The 15,107-nt window shown below is 33.2% G+C and overlaps 1 protein-coding gene across 1 annotated transcript; it reads left to right on the top strand.

Annotated features, from left to right (window-relative positions):
* Nucleotides 1-8,359: 8,359 nt before the first annotated feature.
* Nucleotides 8,360-8,963, top strand: LOC108374322 (wiskott-Aldrich syndrome protein family member 2-like). Its single transcript, XM_017630309.1, has 2 exons — nucleotides 8,360-8,614; nucleotides 8,676-8,963. Exons 1-2 carry the CDS (start codon nucleotides 8,521-8,523, stop codon nucleotides 8,852-8,854), a joined length of 273 nt encoding a protein of 90 aa, XP_017485798.1. The 5' UTR covers nucleotides 8,360-8,520; the 3' UTR covers nucleotides 8,855-8,963.
* The last annotated feature ends 6,144 nt before the right edge of the window (nucleotides 8,964-15,107 follow it).

The raw sequence follows: 15,107 nt of genomic DNA, 5'->3' as shown, positions 1-15,107 counted from the left end.
GGGCGTGGCACATTCCATAGGCGTGGAATTTTTTATCAGCCATAACTTCGGTACCATAAGTCCCACTAACTTGAAATTTGGTATGCAGACATATCAATGGGAGATGCTTATACGAGTGTATATATAAATGAGTTTCTAAAGGGGACGTGGCACATCCAATAGGCGTGGAATATTTTGTCAGCTATAACTTCGGAACCATAAGTCCCATGAACTTGAGATTTGGTATACAGGTATAGCCATGGTTGGTGCTTATAAAAAGATAAATATAAATGAGTTTGTAAAAGATGCCGGGGCAAATCCCATAGGCGTGGAAATTTTTATCAGCTATAACTTCAAAACCATAAGTCACATGAAATTTAAATTTGGTATACAGACATATCTATAGTAGGCGCTTGTAGTTAGGTGTATATGAATGAGTGGGCGTGGCACATCCCGTAGGCGTGAAATTTTTATTCAGCCATAAATTGGGAACCATAAGTCACATGAACTTGAAATTTGGTATTCAGACATAGGTATCTATGGGAGGTGTTCAGAGTAACGTATATATAAATGAGTTTGTAAAAGGGGGATATACATATATGTATTCATCTATAAGATAACTTGGATATTTAAAACTGTGTGTGTGTTTTTTTTGAAACCTTTAGATTATTTTGAAATTAAATCGTTTTTTAGTCCCGTGATGATGTTAAACGAAAAAGGTCCATTCTTAATGAATAAAACTCCGTCCGAATTAAGCATTCTACCAGAAAAGTGCAGCTATACATACAACAGCTAATCGAATAGGCAGCTAAACGGAATGTACCGTAGTAGAATAATTTTAATTTAAAAATTTTAATCTTACCTTAATCCACCTAATGTTAATAATGGAACAAGATTTGTAGTACAAGTGATGATCAATATATATTAGTTAAAGCACGATAAAGCTAAAAGTATAGCTCATAAGTATGCCTTCATGTAAACAAAGAAAATAGTTTGTCTCCTTTAATTTATGCTGAACTGAATATTTGTATTACTGTTTTATATTTTGATTTGTTTACCCCGAACGACGTCGGGTGCTCTGCTAGTCTACATATAAAACGCTGCGTTCGGTGGAATACCAGAAAAAGCTATACTCATCATTCGCGAGAATGAGTTGGGAGCTATACTTAAACCGAATGGCAATACTTTCCATATCGATGGCTCCACGGTTTGTGCTAAAAGAAGTTATATCACGTGAATCCTCATATAAGGTAAGATCTAAAGTAGAAAAATATTTAGCTCTGCCAAGATTGTCTAAAATATCGTTAACTCGTGCTAGAGGGAGTTAATCCGCAATAAGTTTTTTGTTGACTGCGCGGAAATCAACGCACATACGATATGCTTTTTGACCATTAGTAGACTTTTTAGGAACCAAAATTATAGGACTATTTTAATTGGAATAACTTCCTTAAATTAAACCGTTATCTAGTACCAAATTTGTTTAACCCATTAATTTTCAATTCGACAAAGTCGGAGTAATTCAAATTTAAGCACTAAATGCCCTTTCTCGAAAAAGATTTATATAGTTGTCCAGTTCCTCCGCCCTCAGTGTTCGCTCCTGAGGGGCGTGGGCGTTTAAAGCGCGCAAATGAGTATTATTGCGTTTGAACGTCTATTACTATTATTGTTACTATTACTGTTCCGATTGCTGTTATTCGATGACCGATTGCCATTATTATTGAAATTATTGCCATTATGCCTTGCACCGCTATTTTGTCTGAAATTATTATTGTTGTACATATTAAAATTATGACTTCTGAAACTACCTCTAAAATTATTTGGCCTATTTACTCGGGATCGAAACGCTAATACTTTACGCTCTTTCACTTGATTATTTTGTTCGACTATCATTTTTGCCACTACGTCTTTTGAATCACTGAAGGTAGTTGACGATAAAATAGATTTGACCAAATCCGACCGAGTATTAAGTCTACAAACGTTACAGTAACTGTTTGCTCGACTGCCATTTCATGGGCCTTAGATTGTGTCATACCTTCAATTCTAATGCATCCGAAAACTCCTCGACACGCTTAGCAAATTCCGTATAATTGTTGTTGATGACATGTAAAGATGCAATTTTCCCAGCTACAAACTTCGAGCTGTCTGGCTTTATTCTGTTTCTCAACGCATCTTTGATTTGTCGAACTGAATTGACTTCGGTTGGAATTGATTCACGTGCCTTGCCTTCGAGCTTCGATTACAAAAATGATATAAAAGTTTTATTCAAAATTTCGTCTGCAAAATTTTCGATTAAATTAATTTTATCGATAAACGATTCAAGTGCTAGCGGATCGCCGTTGTAATTTTCCCTAATGATTGAGGCACAAAGACTAATAATAGATTTCTTTTGTTCAGGGGTAGCCATGTCTAAAAATTCTTTAAAAATTGTCGAAATATTTGGTGAACTGGTAGCTGTCGACGGCTCGTCGGATACAGTTAGCCGATCTGTAAAATATGAAAGTGACTTACTTCTTTTAAGACCGAATTGTGCCGAAGCTTCCGACTTGGCGTCAATAAACTCTTCCTCTGACTCAGAGTCAGCTAAGTCTGTTTCGCAAATGAGGCGATAAGCTATCAGGTGGAATCCTAACGTGGCAATGCAGTTTAGTAAAACACTTTGCCAACTGTTCCTTGCAACGTGCTAACTTACCCTGCACTTCCTTGACATTACAGGTATGTTGCCAATAACTAGTAGTAAAATATTATTGTCAGCTGTGATAAGCGAATATTTGTACTCGTTTAATTTTTTCGCATTCGCAGGCAAAGGTCTATTTTGTAAAATGCGCTCAGTAATCTTATCAAAATCTGATTTATATGCTTTAAAATGTATATCGAATTCGCTCATAACCGGCTAATCTCAAAGAAGTGGAGGCCAAAATTTACAAAACAAGCTGCCGTTCACAATGTTCAAATAAAAATATTAAAAAGAAATCGAATTATGAAAAATACCTATGTTTTTCTCAGCAGGTCATCAGCTGAAAATTGGCATGCAATAAAAGGGACTTTTTCATGCAGTGGGAATATTGGGTTCTATTCACATGCAATTGAAAAGAGTTTAACTTGGTTTAAAAATTTTGTATTTATAAAGTAATTATCATATTGTTAAACATATATATCGGTATATGGTTTTGGTATTAAATCGTCAATAACTTCCAGGAAGTTGTAGTTTGGAAAAAAAGATAAAGCAATTAAATCGATCGAGAAAAATTTTATTGAGTCACTTAAACTAGTAATGTTTAATATTGTTGAAAAAAAGTCACTTATATCTAGGTGGATACTTTGAAACATTTAGTTTGTATTCTTTTTTTATAAATTAATTTCTTTGAAAATTTGCTGTTTTCTCTTTTTTTGAAATAGTTGTTTTAGTTTATTTTGATTTTTAACTGTTAGTGTCGAAGGCTTTTGAATTTTATATATGTACTCAAATGAAGTACCTTAATGGTAGAAAAAGATGAAAAAATTGATGTACATATACATATATGTATGTATGTATGTGCATAACCACGAATCTTTAGTTTGGCTTTATAATTTCAATACCAAAAAAAAATTTTTTTGTTAATCAAATAAATCACTTAATGCTAGAAAAATAGAGCATACATATGTGCGTAACCGCGAATTTTAGTTTAAATATATAAATTCAATTTTAAAATTTATTTCTGTTTGTTAATCAAATCAGGCACTTAATAGTAGAAAAATGGAGTAATAGAAGTACATATATAAATGTACTTATGTATGTACCTACATAACTGTAGAACTTTCAGTTCAATTATACGAATTCAATTTCGAAAAATTTGTATTTTATTTTGTTAATCAAATGAAGCACTTAGTGCTAGAAAAATTGAGAAAAAGAAGTACATATATAAATGTACTTATGTATGTACCTACATAACTGTAGAACTTTCAGTTCAATTATACGAATTCAATTTCGAAAAATTTGTATTTTATTTTGTTAATCAAATGAAGCACTTAGTGCTAGAAAAATTGAGAAAAAGAAGTACATATATAAATGTACTTATGTATGTACCTACATAACTGTAGAACTTTCAGTTCAATTATACGAATTCAATTTCGAAAAATTTGTATTTTATTTTGTTAATCAAATGAAGCACTTAGTGCTAGAAAAATTGAGAAAAAGAAGTACATATATATTTATGTATGTACATGTTTCAATCAAGGTTCATAGAATGCAAGGTTACGACATCAGTCATGGCCGCCATCTTGATGACGTAGATGGCTCAATTTTTGGAGTTGCCAGATTCCTAAAAAATTATCTTATAAAAATACACAATTTTAGTCAAAAATACATCAAGTTTTATTTCAAATATGTCTAGCCCTGATATTTACCGTTTGACAATGTGCGTCGAAGTTTGTCCTTTTTTCTGCGTCTTTGAGTTTATTTAAATTACCAAAAATTTAAGTGCGCTGTTTAGATTGCAAAAATTACACTGAAAAAGGTAATTTAGGTTTTACCGTATGTTTAAAGATGAATTGCAATTTCAGTAGCGAAATTTTGCTAATGTGATGAACGCTTTTTATTTAAAAATGCCCGAGTGCGTTCTGCTCACTTTCAAGAAAATCACCAGCAAATTTCAATAAGCATTCGATTTACATTTCATTTTTCACTATTGTACGAATGTTATTATGTTAATTCAGTTTCACGTGAAGTTATAAAATTTTACGTTGTTATAATAAGCTTTTCCACGATTTTATTTCTTCGTAAAACATTTCAGCCAATCAGAACTCACTTCGCAGCTACGTCATTGAAGGAAAACAAATTTTTGACAGCACCCTGTCGTAACATTCTAATCTATGAACCTTGTGTTTCAATCAGATATTCGAAATTTTTTATTTTTTTTGTTAATCAAATAAAGCACTTAAGGCTATGAAAAAATAAAGGTACATGTATGTACATAAAGACAAACTTTGTATCAATTCAATTTAAATTTTTTTTCTAATGTTATTAATTAGAAATGCCAATTTGCAAAAAAATCTAAAGTGCTATCCACTTTTTATTGAAAAACGTTTTGTTTTGTAAATATTAATGGTGATTATAAAATGCTTTATGAAAGAAATATATATGCGTGTACATATGTACTAGGGTTGCCAGATTTTGAACCGGAGAAAGGAGTACATTTATATTTTCGATAGAAAAAAAGCAGTACATGACATAAAAAAGGAGTAGAAATTTTTTTTAATTTTTTGTGCAATTTATTATTACAAATTACCATTAATTAGGTACAAACAAACAAAGATATCTTAGACATTTTTTTCAAAGCAACAATAATAATAATAATGTGAAAAATAAATAAGTATATGGGTTGGCTTTCCAATAGGGACGGTTGTTAAAGAGATGGTCATCGAAGAGGGAGTGGACGTGGCACCTTTTCCGACCTTTTTGGAGAGGACATGAACCGCCATTGACAAAAATGTTACTCCCGACCACCTAGGGCCCCTATGGGTCCCAGGGACCCCTTAGAAAAATTGCCAAAAGTCACAATTTTCACTTGCGTCCACAGTATTTTTGCGTAGAATTCGGTTTTCAATGACCGCCCTTATAGGAAAGTTTCCCCAACTAAAAAACTAAAAACTACAAAAGAATTCCAGACTCTTCCTGAATGTATGGTCATTTTTTTGATTTAAGCCTTATAGGTAATTAATTTAATATTTTTCTGATTTTTATACCCGACGCCCTGGCCCTAAAGCCATGCTTACACCTTTTCACTATCACACTTAACTTTGCTTACTAAGAAGTATTTACCACAATATGAATGGCAAAGTACAGCGCGCAAAATAATAACTGTCGCACAGGTTTTTTGAAAAATAAAAGGCTTCTTTATAGATTTTGTGTTTTTTTTTTGTTAACTTTGTAAATATTTTGCATTTGCCAGCTTTGGGAGGTAAGTACATGCGGCACGAGTCTCTTTTTCAGGTGTATTTTTTCTTAGATTTTGTATAAAAAAAAAGAAAAAAAAAACCTGTATAGGGTTGGTCGAATAAATGCCCTCCTAGTCACCAATTTCAAGTCCTTTCGAATGCTAAGTATGAGGCCTTATGATGGACAAAAGACGGAGTATAAAGGACCCAAATGGGGGAAATTGGCCTATGGTTACAGAAGATATGTAATAACGTAACCGACTAAGACTTGCGCTTTTCTCCCAAACCCCCTGGTAAACCCAAATGAAGGTTAAATTTAAAAACTTTACAATACTTTTTTTTACTTGCGCTTTTCTCTCAAAGTGTTTACCGCCGGTAAACCCAAATGAAGGTTAAATTTAAAAACTTTACAATACTTTTTTTTACTTGCGCTTTTCTCTCAAAGTGTTTACCGCCGGTAAACCCAAATGAAGGTTAAAATTAAAAAAAAAATAACAAAATTGAAGTAAAATCTGTGGATAATTAACAATAAACTACTTTTTCGCAAAATCTATAAAGGCCCCTTTTATTTAAAAAAAAAACTGTGCATTTATTTATTTATTTTACACCCTGTATCTGATAAAATAATAATAGCTGGAAAAAGGACTACAAAAGAAGTACAAAGCTAATAAAGGAGTACATTTCCAGATATTTTTTTTGGGAGTACAAGGGAGTACATTGCAATAAAAAGGAGTACGCTTGCTCCCAAAAGCAGTACGTCTGGCATCCCTAATATGTACGCAAAATTTTTCACCCTTCTGCTTAACTCCCTCGCTGCAGTCTGTACCACACACAAAAATTTGCTGTTGAAAAAGAATCCGTTGAGTCGCGGTATTTTCCCGCGCCGCAGTCTTATTTTGCTGTTATTGCCTTTTTCGCTGTTTTGTCACTGCCGTTATATTGGCATACTCCATTAGCTGCAGGTGGCGTGGCTTGATGTTGCGATGTTGCTATGACGTTATGCATACATATGTATATAGTTGGTGGTGGCGTGGCTTGATGTTGTTAAGCCGTTATAGTTAGCGGTTGGTGGCGCGGCTGTACCCGAAAACCGTACGTAATGCATGCTGGAACTTTCTTAAAAATGTGCTGGTTGCGCAAAAAGATGCTGTACATCTCGCACAATGCTGGAACTTTCTTAAAATGTGCTGTTTGCATAAAATTTATGCTGTACGGTGTGTACCGTACTCCACCGTTTAGTTTAAAAATGATGTTTAGGACTTTTTTCCACCAACCGGGGCCACCACCCAAATAGTTATAGTGCTCTTAGCACTTTTTCATTTTGGCGCGGATCTCGTGACTCTGCATCACGGTCGGCATTTTACGTCTCGTTAAAATGTGAGGCGTAGCACCCACTGATGCTGCTGGCTGCTGATGCAAATTTCTGCTAGCTTGTACGCGGCCACGTTAACAAAAAATTAAATAGAAATTTATGAACACACGGGGACTACTTTCGATTAAATAAAATACTTTTACAATTGCGAACCGATAGGGTTTAGTGTCGAGTAGCGAATGATTTGGCTTCTTTGAAGCCGAGCCACGATACACCTTCTACAAGGAATGTGGATCGTAAGCTCGGCAGTGCTGACAACATACGCGATGTATTTTTATTATTTTGGGCAACATAAGTGTTGACATGTAAGATGTTACCACATCGCGTGTGGTGCCATTACACACGTTTATATAGCGAGCCGCTTGGTCAAAGCAGACACCCGCTTGCATCCGCACCTACTGGTGGACAGACGTTGCACGCTTCAGCGAACCCTTAAACCGAATAAGTCGGTGTGGCCCCACCGAAGCTCCCTCTCTTTTTGCCGTGACCCAGGGCCCCACTCGGATTGGTTACCGCATCTCGCACATGGGCTGCCCAGAGTGCGCGAACGAGGACGCAAGAGTCGGGATTGAGTATATCCGTGCAACTGTAACTGCATACCCAGCACAACGACTATACCCCATTGCACTCCAAGAACCTTCTACTTACGCTTAAAATAAAGCTAGAACTCTTTGGTACCGTCCCTTAAAATACCATCAGTGCACCTTGACTGATGGTCACTTAAAGTCATTTATTGAACAGCAAAAAGCTACTACTTAAGCTTAAATTAAAGCTATAACTCTCGGCTACTGGTCCTTAAATACCTTGAACTGATGGTCACTTATAGTCATTTGAGCAATAAAAAAATGCTGGAAAATTGTGGCGTTGGTTTTAGCACTTTGACCTGGTTTTTCTCAAAATATGGAGATGATGGAAACTTTATTCTTACGGATTCGTAATCAGCACCAAAAGGTCTATCAAAAACAGCTTTAATATTTGCCGCACCAAAATTGGTTTCCATTTTTATTCACCTGGGTTATCTGGCGCTTTCAGAAACTGGGACATAGAACTTTCTGTAGTATAACCGATGATGTGTCCCTGTATTTCTTATTTGCTTTCACTACAATAATATAATATATTTATAGCACTCAGAAAAATTGTCAACCACTGGAGCTCCACCACCGCCTCCTCCACCACCGCCGCTTTCACAGAATGATTTGGGAAATCAAGGCCCGGAAGTGAAATCTATCAATGGTGATATTCGTAAGAGAATTATTATGGACGAATCTGACCGGCACGTAATTAGCAATAAAAGGCTTTTGCCACCATTGTATGATTCCCGCAATGATCTTATGAAAGCAATACGAGACGGTAGGATAAAGTTAATAAAACTATAATAGTAATAACTGTTTTTATATATTTCTTCCTTAAGGAATAACTCTTCGTAAAGTGGAGAAATCAGAACAAAAAGAAATTGAAATAAACACCGCTTTGCACGATGTAGCTTCAATCTTGGCAAGACGTGTTGCCATTGAACTTTCGGAGTCGGAGGAATCAGATACTGATGACGACAGTGAAGGATGGATGGAATCGGTTGAAATATCAGCTTGATTTTTGGCCTTAAATTGGTTATTGTGAAAATTTAACTCGATAAACGATAAACAATGAGAAAAAGATAAGTATCATTGACAAATAAAATGTTCACCATTAAAGATATATATATATTTTCTTTTAACCTATTTTATCCAAGATTTAATGTAATTTTAGAGATTTGGTGGTTGAAATATTAAGAAAAACATGAATAACAGTTTCACGGCCGGCGATTTAAATGTTACTAGTAGATATAGAATAAAAAGAAAGATAAATTTTGACGTTATAAATGCTGTATTAATGTCATATTTTGGAATACCTTAGCCAAGATTTCTTTGTTTTTGTATATTTTCTTATCTTGTTTACTAAGCTTTTTCTGTATCCGTTATTTATCGCGATAGCATATATTGTATTACGTTCTCTGTTTTAGCGTCATTGGAAGAAGAAGCTGACTTCTACCTACCTGAGGTTGTACACGTAGAACAACGACTACTGGCTAGAGTAAAGAGTATATTTAGCTTTGACGTACCTGACTAAGAACCAACGACGATTTAGCACGGCTTTAAATAGTGACAGACAAACAGAAACCATTTACACTTAAAAAATACACTGATGGCACAACGCCGAAACCGGTTTGTCTCCAAGCCAAATTTGACAAGGGAAGACGGAAAATCGTTCCACAATTTATCATACTCCTACCCTGTCGGAAACACCAACAATGAAAATGAGAATAATTTTTTCGAACTTTAGTAACTTCTCATCCAAATAATGTGCACTCATACATATGTAAATATTAGGGTGGTCCTTAAAAAGTATCATATACATTTTGTTCACGTACAAAATAAACACATCCACGGAATTCTATACATATAATAAAATTGTAACAGGCCGATGTTTGTACATTATAGGTGTTAGAAAAAATTTATATGGGTGGTCTTTATGAGAGCAATACACAAACCAAATCAACAATTTTTAGAATTTAGACTGTCTGTCCGTCTGCCTGTATGTTTGTACGTGCATCACTCGAAAACTAATGGATGGAATTGAATGCAGTTTTCACCGATGTATTGCTAGAGAAAAAAATAGAGAGTTGCCACTTGTTTGAAAATTCCAGTTTAACACCCTTATTCTGGAACCCGAATTTCGTAATTCGTAATTCGTAGCTACGTTACGAAAAACGAAAAATCGATATGCTGTAACCCTTGCGGAAAAATGTCCAGCATTGTCAGCTATCAGTAGTTTTTCGAAGTCAGCTGTATGAAGGAAAACAAAGTGGAATGGAATTAAAAAAACACTCATCATGTGCTTGTTTATAGTAAAATTGGTTGATTTTACATACTTTGAGGAAAATTATGGATTCTGATTCATTTGCAATTATAGCAGCGGAGTAAAAGCACGCAATGGATTCACAAAGGTATACAGAGCTGTCGGGCATAGTAAACATGGACGTATCTATGTCAGCTTCTGGTTGAATTGTTGAGCCACAAGCCTATGCCTGAAGAACTGGTTCTCAATCCAGCAAAAATCTGTAGTTAACTGCCGATTCTGAGTTAACTACGTGCTGTGAATTTGGCCCTTACTAATGAGAATTGTATTTTCTGTGTTGCCGGAGAAGAGGGCGGAAGCCCCTCTTTTACTGTTAAAGGTATACAACATACATATATTGTGAATATAACTCCGGCTACGCTATCCACTGTATCTTTGCGCAGAACAAACATCAAAATTCAATAGTAAAGAAGTTTCTCGATAAGGGGCAACAAACATTCTTTTTCTTCGTTCATATAAAGCAGTGGATAAAAGTATGCGTACATACGAAAGGCAAATTTTCTGTTTAAAAGAACACCATTAATATTTCCTGCCAACACACATCGATTCACATGTTTTTGCTTAATTTTTATCTCGCTTCCTACATAGAATTGTTTTCGTACAAAATTACGCAAAAAAGGTGTTATTTTCTTACTCGTTCGTTTTTAGGCATGCGCCATTGTTACGAATTTCGAAAGCTCGAAAATACGATTCGGATTTCAGCATATCATTTCTACGATTCGTAGCAAAATCCGAATACGAAAGTGTTGCAGAATAGGAGTGTAAGTAAGTTAATGAAATAAGGTAAATATTGCAAAATGGCTGTTAAAAGAAGGAGGTGTGAGAAGAGTTACAGCCGAAAATATTTTTGTGGAGATTGCCACGTTTGGAAATTTTGGTTTAATTTCTTTGATAAGTGTAGGGTATTTTACCTATATGTTTTATACTTGTTTAAATTCTTTATGTTCAATTTATGGTTTAATGCATTTTTTTGTTATCAAAAAGAAAATTTTTGATTATTCAATAATCAACTTTCAAACATGAAAGAAATAAATATTTTTAAATTGAACAATATATCATACGATATATTGGCGATCCTACCATCCGAATCATTGAAATCGCCTGATATTGTGCATTATTACCAACAAGCAACTTATCTTTGCGCAAGCGTCTTTCAATTCCTCAAGTAACATCCATTTCCGGAACTTCTGTTTCAACGCTGGAAATTTTATTATTTTGCTTTGGTTCATCAGTTTCTGCCACCGCTGCATCATCAACGGCCAACATCAAACAACAGTCAGGCCTATAGCTACTACAACAACAACAACGAAATAAGTTATTTTTAGTGTTGCTGTCGCAGGTAACGAAAGAATAAAATAAATAGTTGTTTTTCATTTAAAAGAAAAAAAAAAACGCGTCTGAAGTCTTTAGTTTATACAATCAGCTTTTGTGAATATTTTATAAGTTACAAAAAAGGACAAAATTAATTTAAAAATTGATTAACAAATTAATTTATAATTAATTAGAGATTTAACAATCTACCATTTTCAATGTAATTAAATTTTAAAACCAAAATATTTAGAAGAAATTTAGAATTATTAACTGCAATTAATATAAATAATTTTACATTAATATAACTAATTTTTATTAACATATACATAAATATTATTTGTGTTAACTAAAATTATTATTTATATTTATTTTGTACACTTCTTCTCCAGTTTATTTCAAAATGCAAAGATCACCAATACGTACACGTAATTTCACAACAACAACAGAAAATCAACATGAAAACCCCAATACACACTTCAGACTTAAACATTTCACCAAGTATACAAACTAATGGTTTTCCAAATGAAAACAACTTCGGTACAAATTTATCAAAATCTATTAAGTTGCCTCATTTTTGGGAAGGTTGTTCTGAAGCATGGTTTCTCCTTGTGGAAGGACAATTCGATTTTAAGAACATACGTGATGATAATATCAAATTTCAAAACGTTTTAGTTTTTCTTAAAAAATAATCAATTTCTAAAATTATTGATGTTATTAATCCGCCTCCTTTGATTAACAAATATGAAACAATTAAGAAAGTTTTATGTGAAAGATTTAGAGATTAGAACAATTATTTTCAAATACCGAACTAGGTGATAGGTCACCATCAGAACTTTATAGACATGAAATCTTTAGCAGGTTCAAAATCAATTGTCAGTAAAGAACTTTTATTTAAATTATGGAGTAGGAAGTTACCGCAACAAATACAAATTCATTTAACTTCTTGTAGTAATCAAAATACTGAAGGAATAATTTTACTTGCAGATAAATTATTTGATTTGATAAATAAACCTCAACCTTCTAAGTCTTTTAATGTTGCTCCTGTAGAAAATAATAATAATATTCTTGGACAATGCATTAGAAATTTAACTGAGTTGACTACAGCTATTTACCAAAATCTTAACAAAATTACAGCAGATATTAATGAGTTACAAATTAGATCAAGATCAAGGGATGGAGATTGAGACAGAAGTCGTTCTATATCGAGACATTTTTCTAGATCTAGAAACGATATTAATCAAAATATTTGTTGGTATCATAGAAAATTTTAAAATAATGCTCTTGAATGCATTCAACCTTGTAATTTTAACAAAAATAAAAACGAAGAAAATTCTATTGTTTTAAACTAGATCGTTCCATTATGACGGTGGCTGATAATGGGAATGAAGTTAAACCATCTCGCCGCCTATTTATTTATGATAAATCCAATAAATTAAATGTTTTAATCGATACTGGTGCAATCGTTTCGGTCATTCCTTCAAAATTCAAATCATATAAAAGAAATTCAGATCTTAATTTGACCGCAGCTTACGGTTCTTCTATTAAAACTTATGGTACAAAACTTTTAAAAATTGATCTAGGTTTAAGACGCGATTTTGAATTCCCTTTCATATTAGCGGATATATCAACACCAATCATAGGCGCTAACTTTTTGGAGAAATTTGGTATATTAGTTGATATTAAAAATAGAGAAATTACTGATTCAACAACAAAATTGAAAGTTTCTGGATCATCTGGTTTTTGCGATATATTTTCAATAAGGATACCAATTACTGAAAATAAATTTTCTACACTTTTAAATGATCTTCCTTCAATTACTTGTGAACCAGATTACACTAAACCAGTGCAACAACAAACGGTTCACAGAATTGATACAAAAGGAGTGCTACCTTTCTCTAAACCACGTCGTCTTGATCCAATTAAATTCAAAATAGTAAAAACAGAATTTAAATTTTTAGTTAAAACGGGTATATGTAGACCTTCACACTCTCACATTGCATCTACTTTACATTTAGTTCCTAATAAAGAACCAAATGATTGGAGACCTTGTGGAGATTATAGGAGACTTAATTGCATTACTATTCCAGATCGTTATCCGTTACCTAACATTCATGATTTGACTATTGATGTAAAGAATAAACAAATACTTTCAAAAATTGATCTTGTTCGTGCATATCACCAAATACTTATGGCTGAAGAAGATATTCATAAAACAGCAATTACTACACCGTTTGGAATGTTTGAGTTCGTACGGATGCCTTTTGGACTACGAAATAGTGCACACACATTTCAACGTTTTATTAATGAAGTATTTTCAGGTTTAGAATTTGTGTTTGTCTATATTGACGATATTCTTGTTGCAAGTGATAATGAAGATCAACATATTGGGCATTTAAAATCTGTATTTGAAAGACTTGAAAAATATAGTTTGAATATTGAACCTAGTAAATGCATTTTTGGAGCAAATAAATTAGATTTTCTAAGCTATGAAATTTCAAGTGAAGGAATCAGACCTTCTGTCGAACGAGTTGAAGCAATAGTAAATTTTGAAAAACCGCTTTCAATAAATAAATTACAAAAATTTTTGGGCATGGTTACTTATTACCATAGATATGTTAAAATGTTAGCAGCAGAACTTAGTCCTCAGCACGAGATGTTAACATTAGCAACTAAAAATAAACTTAAACAATTAAATTGGACAGAAATTACAACTAGAGCTTTTGAAAATTTGAAGAAACTTTTTACACAGAAGACTTTACACACTCATTTTGATAAAAATGGTAAATTATCACTTGCTGTCAATGCATCGAATGTAGCAGTCTGTGCGGTTTTACAACAAATGAGTAACAACATCTTGCATATTTTTCACGAAAATTATCATCTACAGAAAATAATTACTCTACATCTGATAGAGAACTTTTAGCAATATACAATTCAATTAAGTATTTTTTAGAAGGTAAAACATTCACTGTTTATACTGATCATAAACCTTTAACACATATTCTAAATCAGACAGATCACCTCGACAAATTCGACACTTAGAGTACATTGCACAATTTACAGACGACATTCAATACATTTCTGGAAAAGAAAACATAGTTGCTGATACCCTTTCACGTATTCCAGATGTTAACATGATTTTAGCCCAAGACATAAATTTTCAAACATTATTCGAGGAACAACAAAAAGATCAAACACTTTATGACATAATATCTGACCAAAATTCCAACAGTAATTTAAAAGAAATTAATATTCCAGTACTTAATCTTAAAATTTGGTGTGATATTTCTCAACAACCTTTTAGACCATTTGTTCCCAATTCTATGAGAAAAATCATTTTTAATAAAATTCATTCTTTATCACATCCAAGTGTCCGTACAACTAGGCGTTTGATTCAATCAAAATATTTTTGGCCTAATATGCGCAAAGAGATAAATAATTGGACTTCTACTTGTATAAGTTGTCAAAAATCAAAAATTTCTAAACATACTAAGACGCCTGTGCAAAAAATTAACATTCAATCTGGACGATTTGAACATATTCATATGGATCTTGTTGGTCCATTATCTGTGTCAAAAGAAAATCGTTACATTTTAACTATCATTGATAGACATACACGTTGGCCAAAGGCATATCC

Source organism: Rhagoletis zephyria, unplaced genomic scaffold (assembly GCF_001687245.7).
Source record: "Rhagoletis zephyria isolate East Lansing unplaced genomic scaffold, Rhagoletis_zephyria_1.1 Rzeph_scaffold_07593, whole genome shotgun sequence".
In the NCBI taxonomy this organism is placed as follows: domain Eukaryota; kingdom Metazoa; phylum Arthropoda; class Insecta; order Diptera; family Tephritidae; genus Rhagoletis; species Rhagoletis zephyria.
The sequence above is the reverse complement of the archived record's forward strand: the minus strand, read 5'-3'. Positions and strand labels throughout refer to the sequence as shown.

Coding starts and splice junctions, on each gene's coding strand:
- LOC108374322 (XM_017630309.1), top strand. CDS start 8,521: ATGGACGAATCTGACCGGCACGTAATTAGCAATAAAAGGCTTTTGCCA. Junction 8,615..8,675: donor TATGAAAGCAATACGAGACG/GTAGGATAAAGT, acceptor TTCTTCCTTAAG/GAATAACTCTTCGTAAAGTG.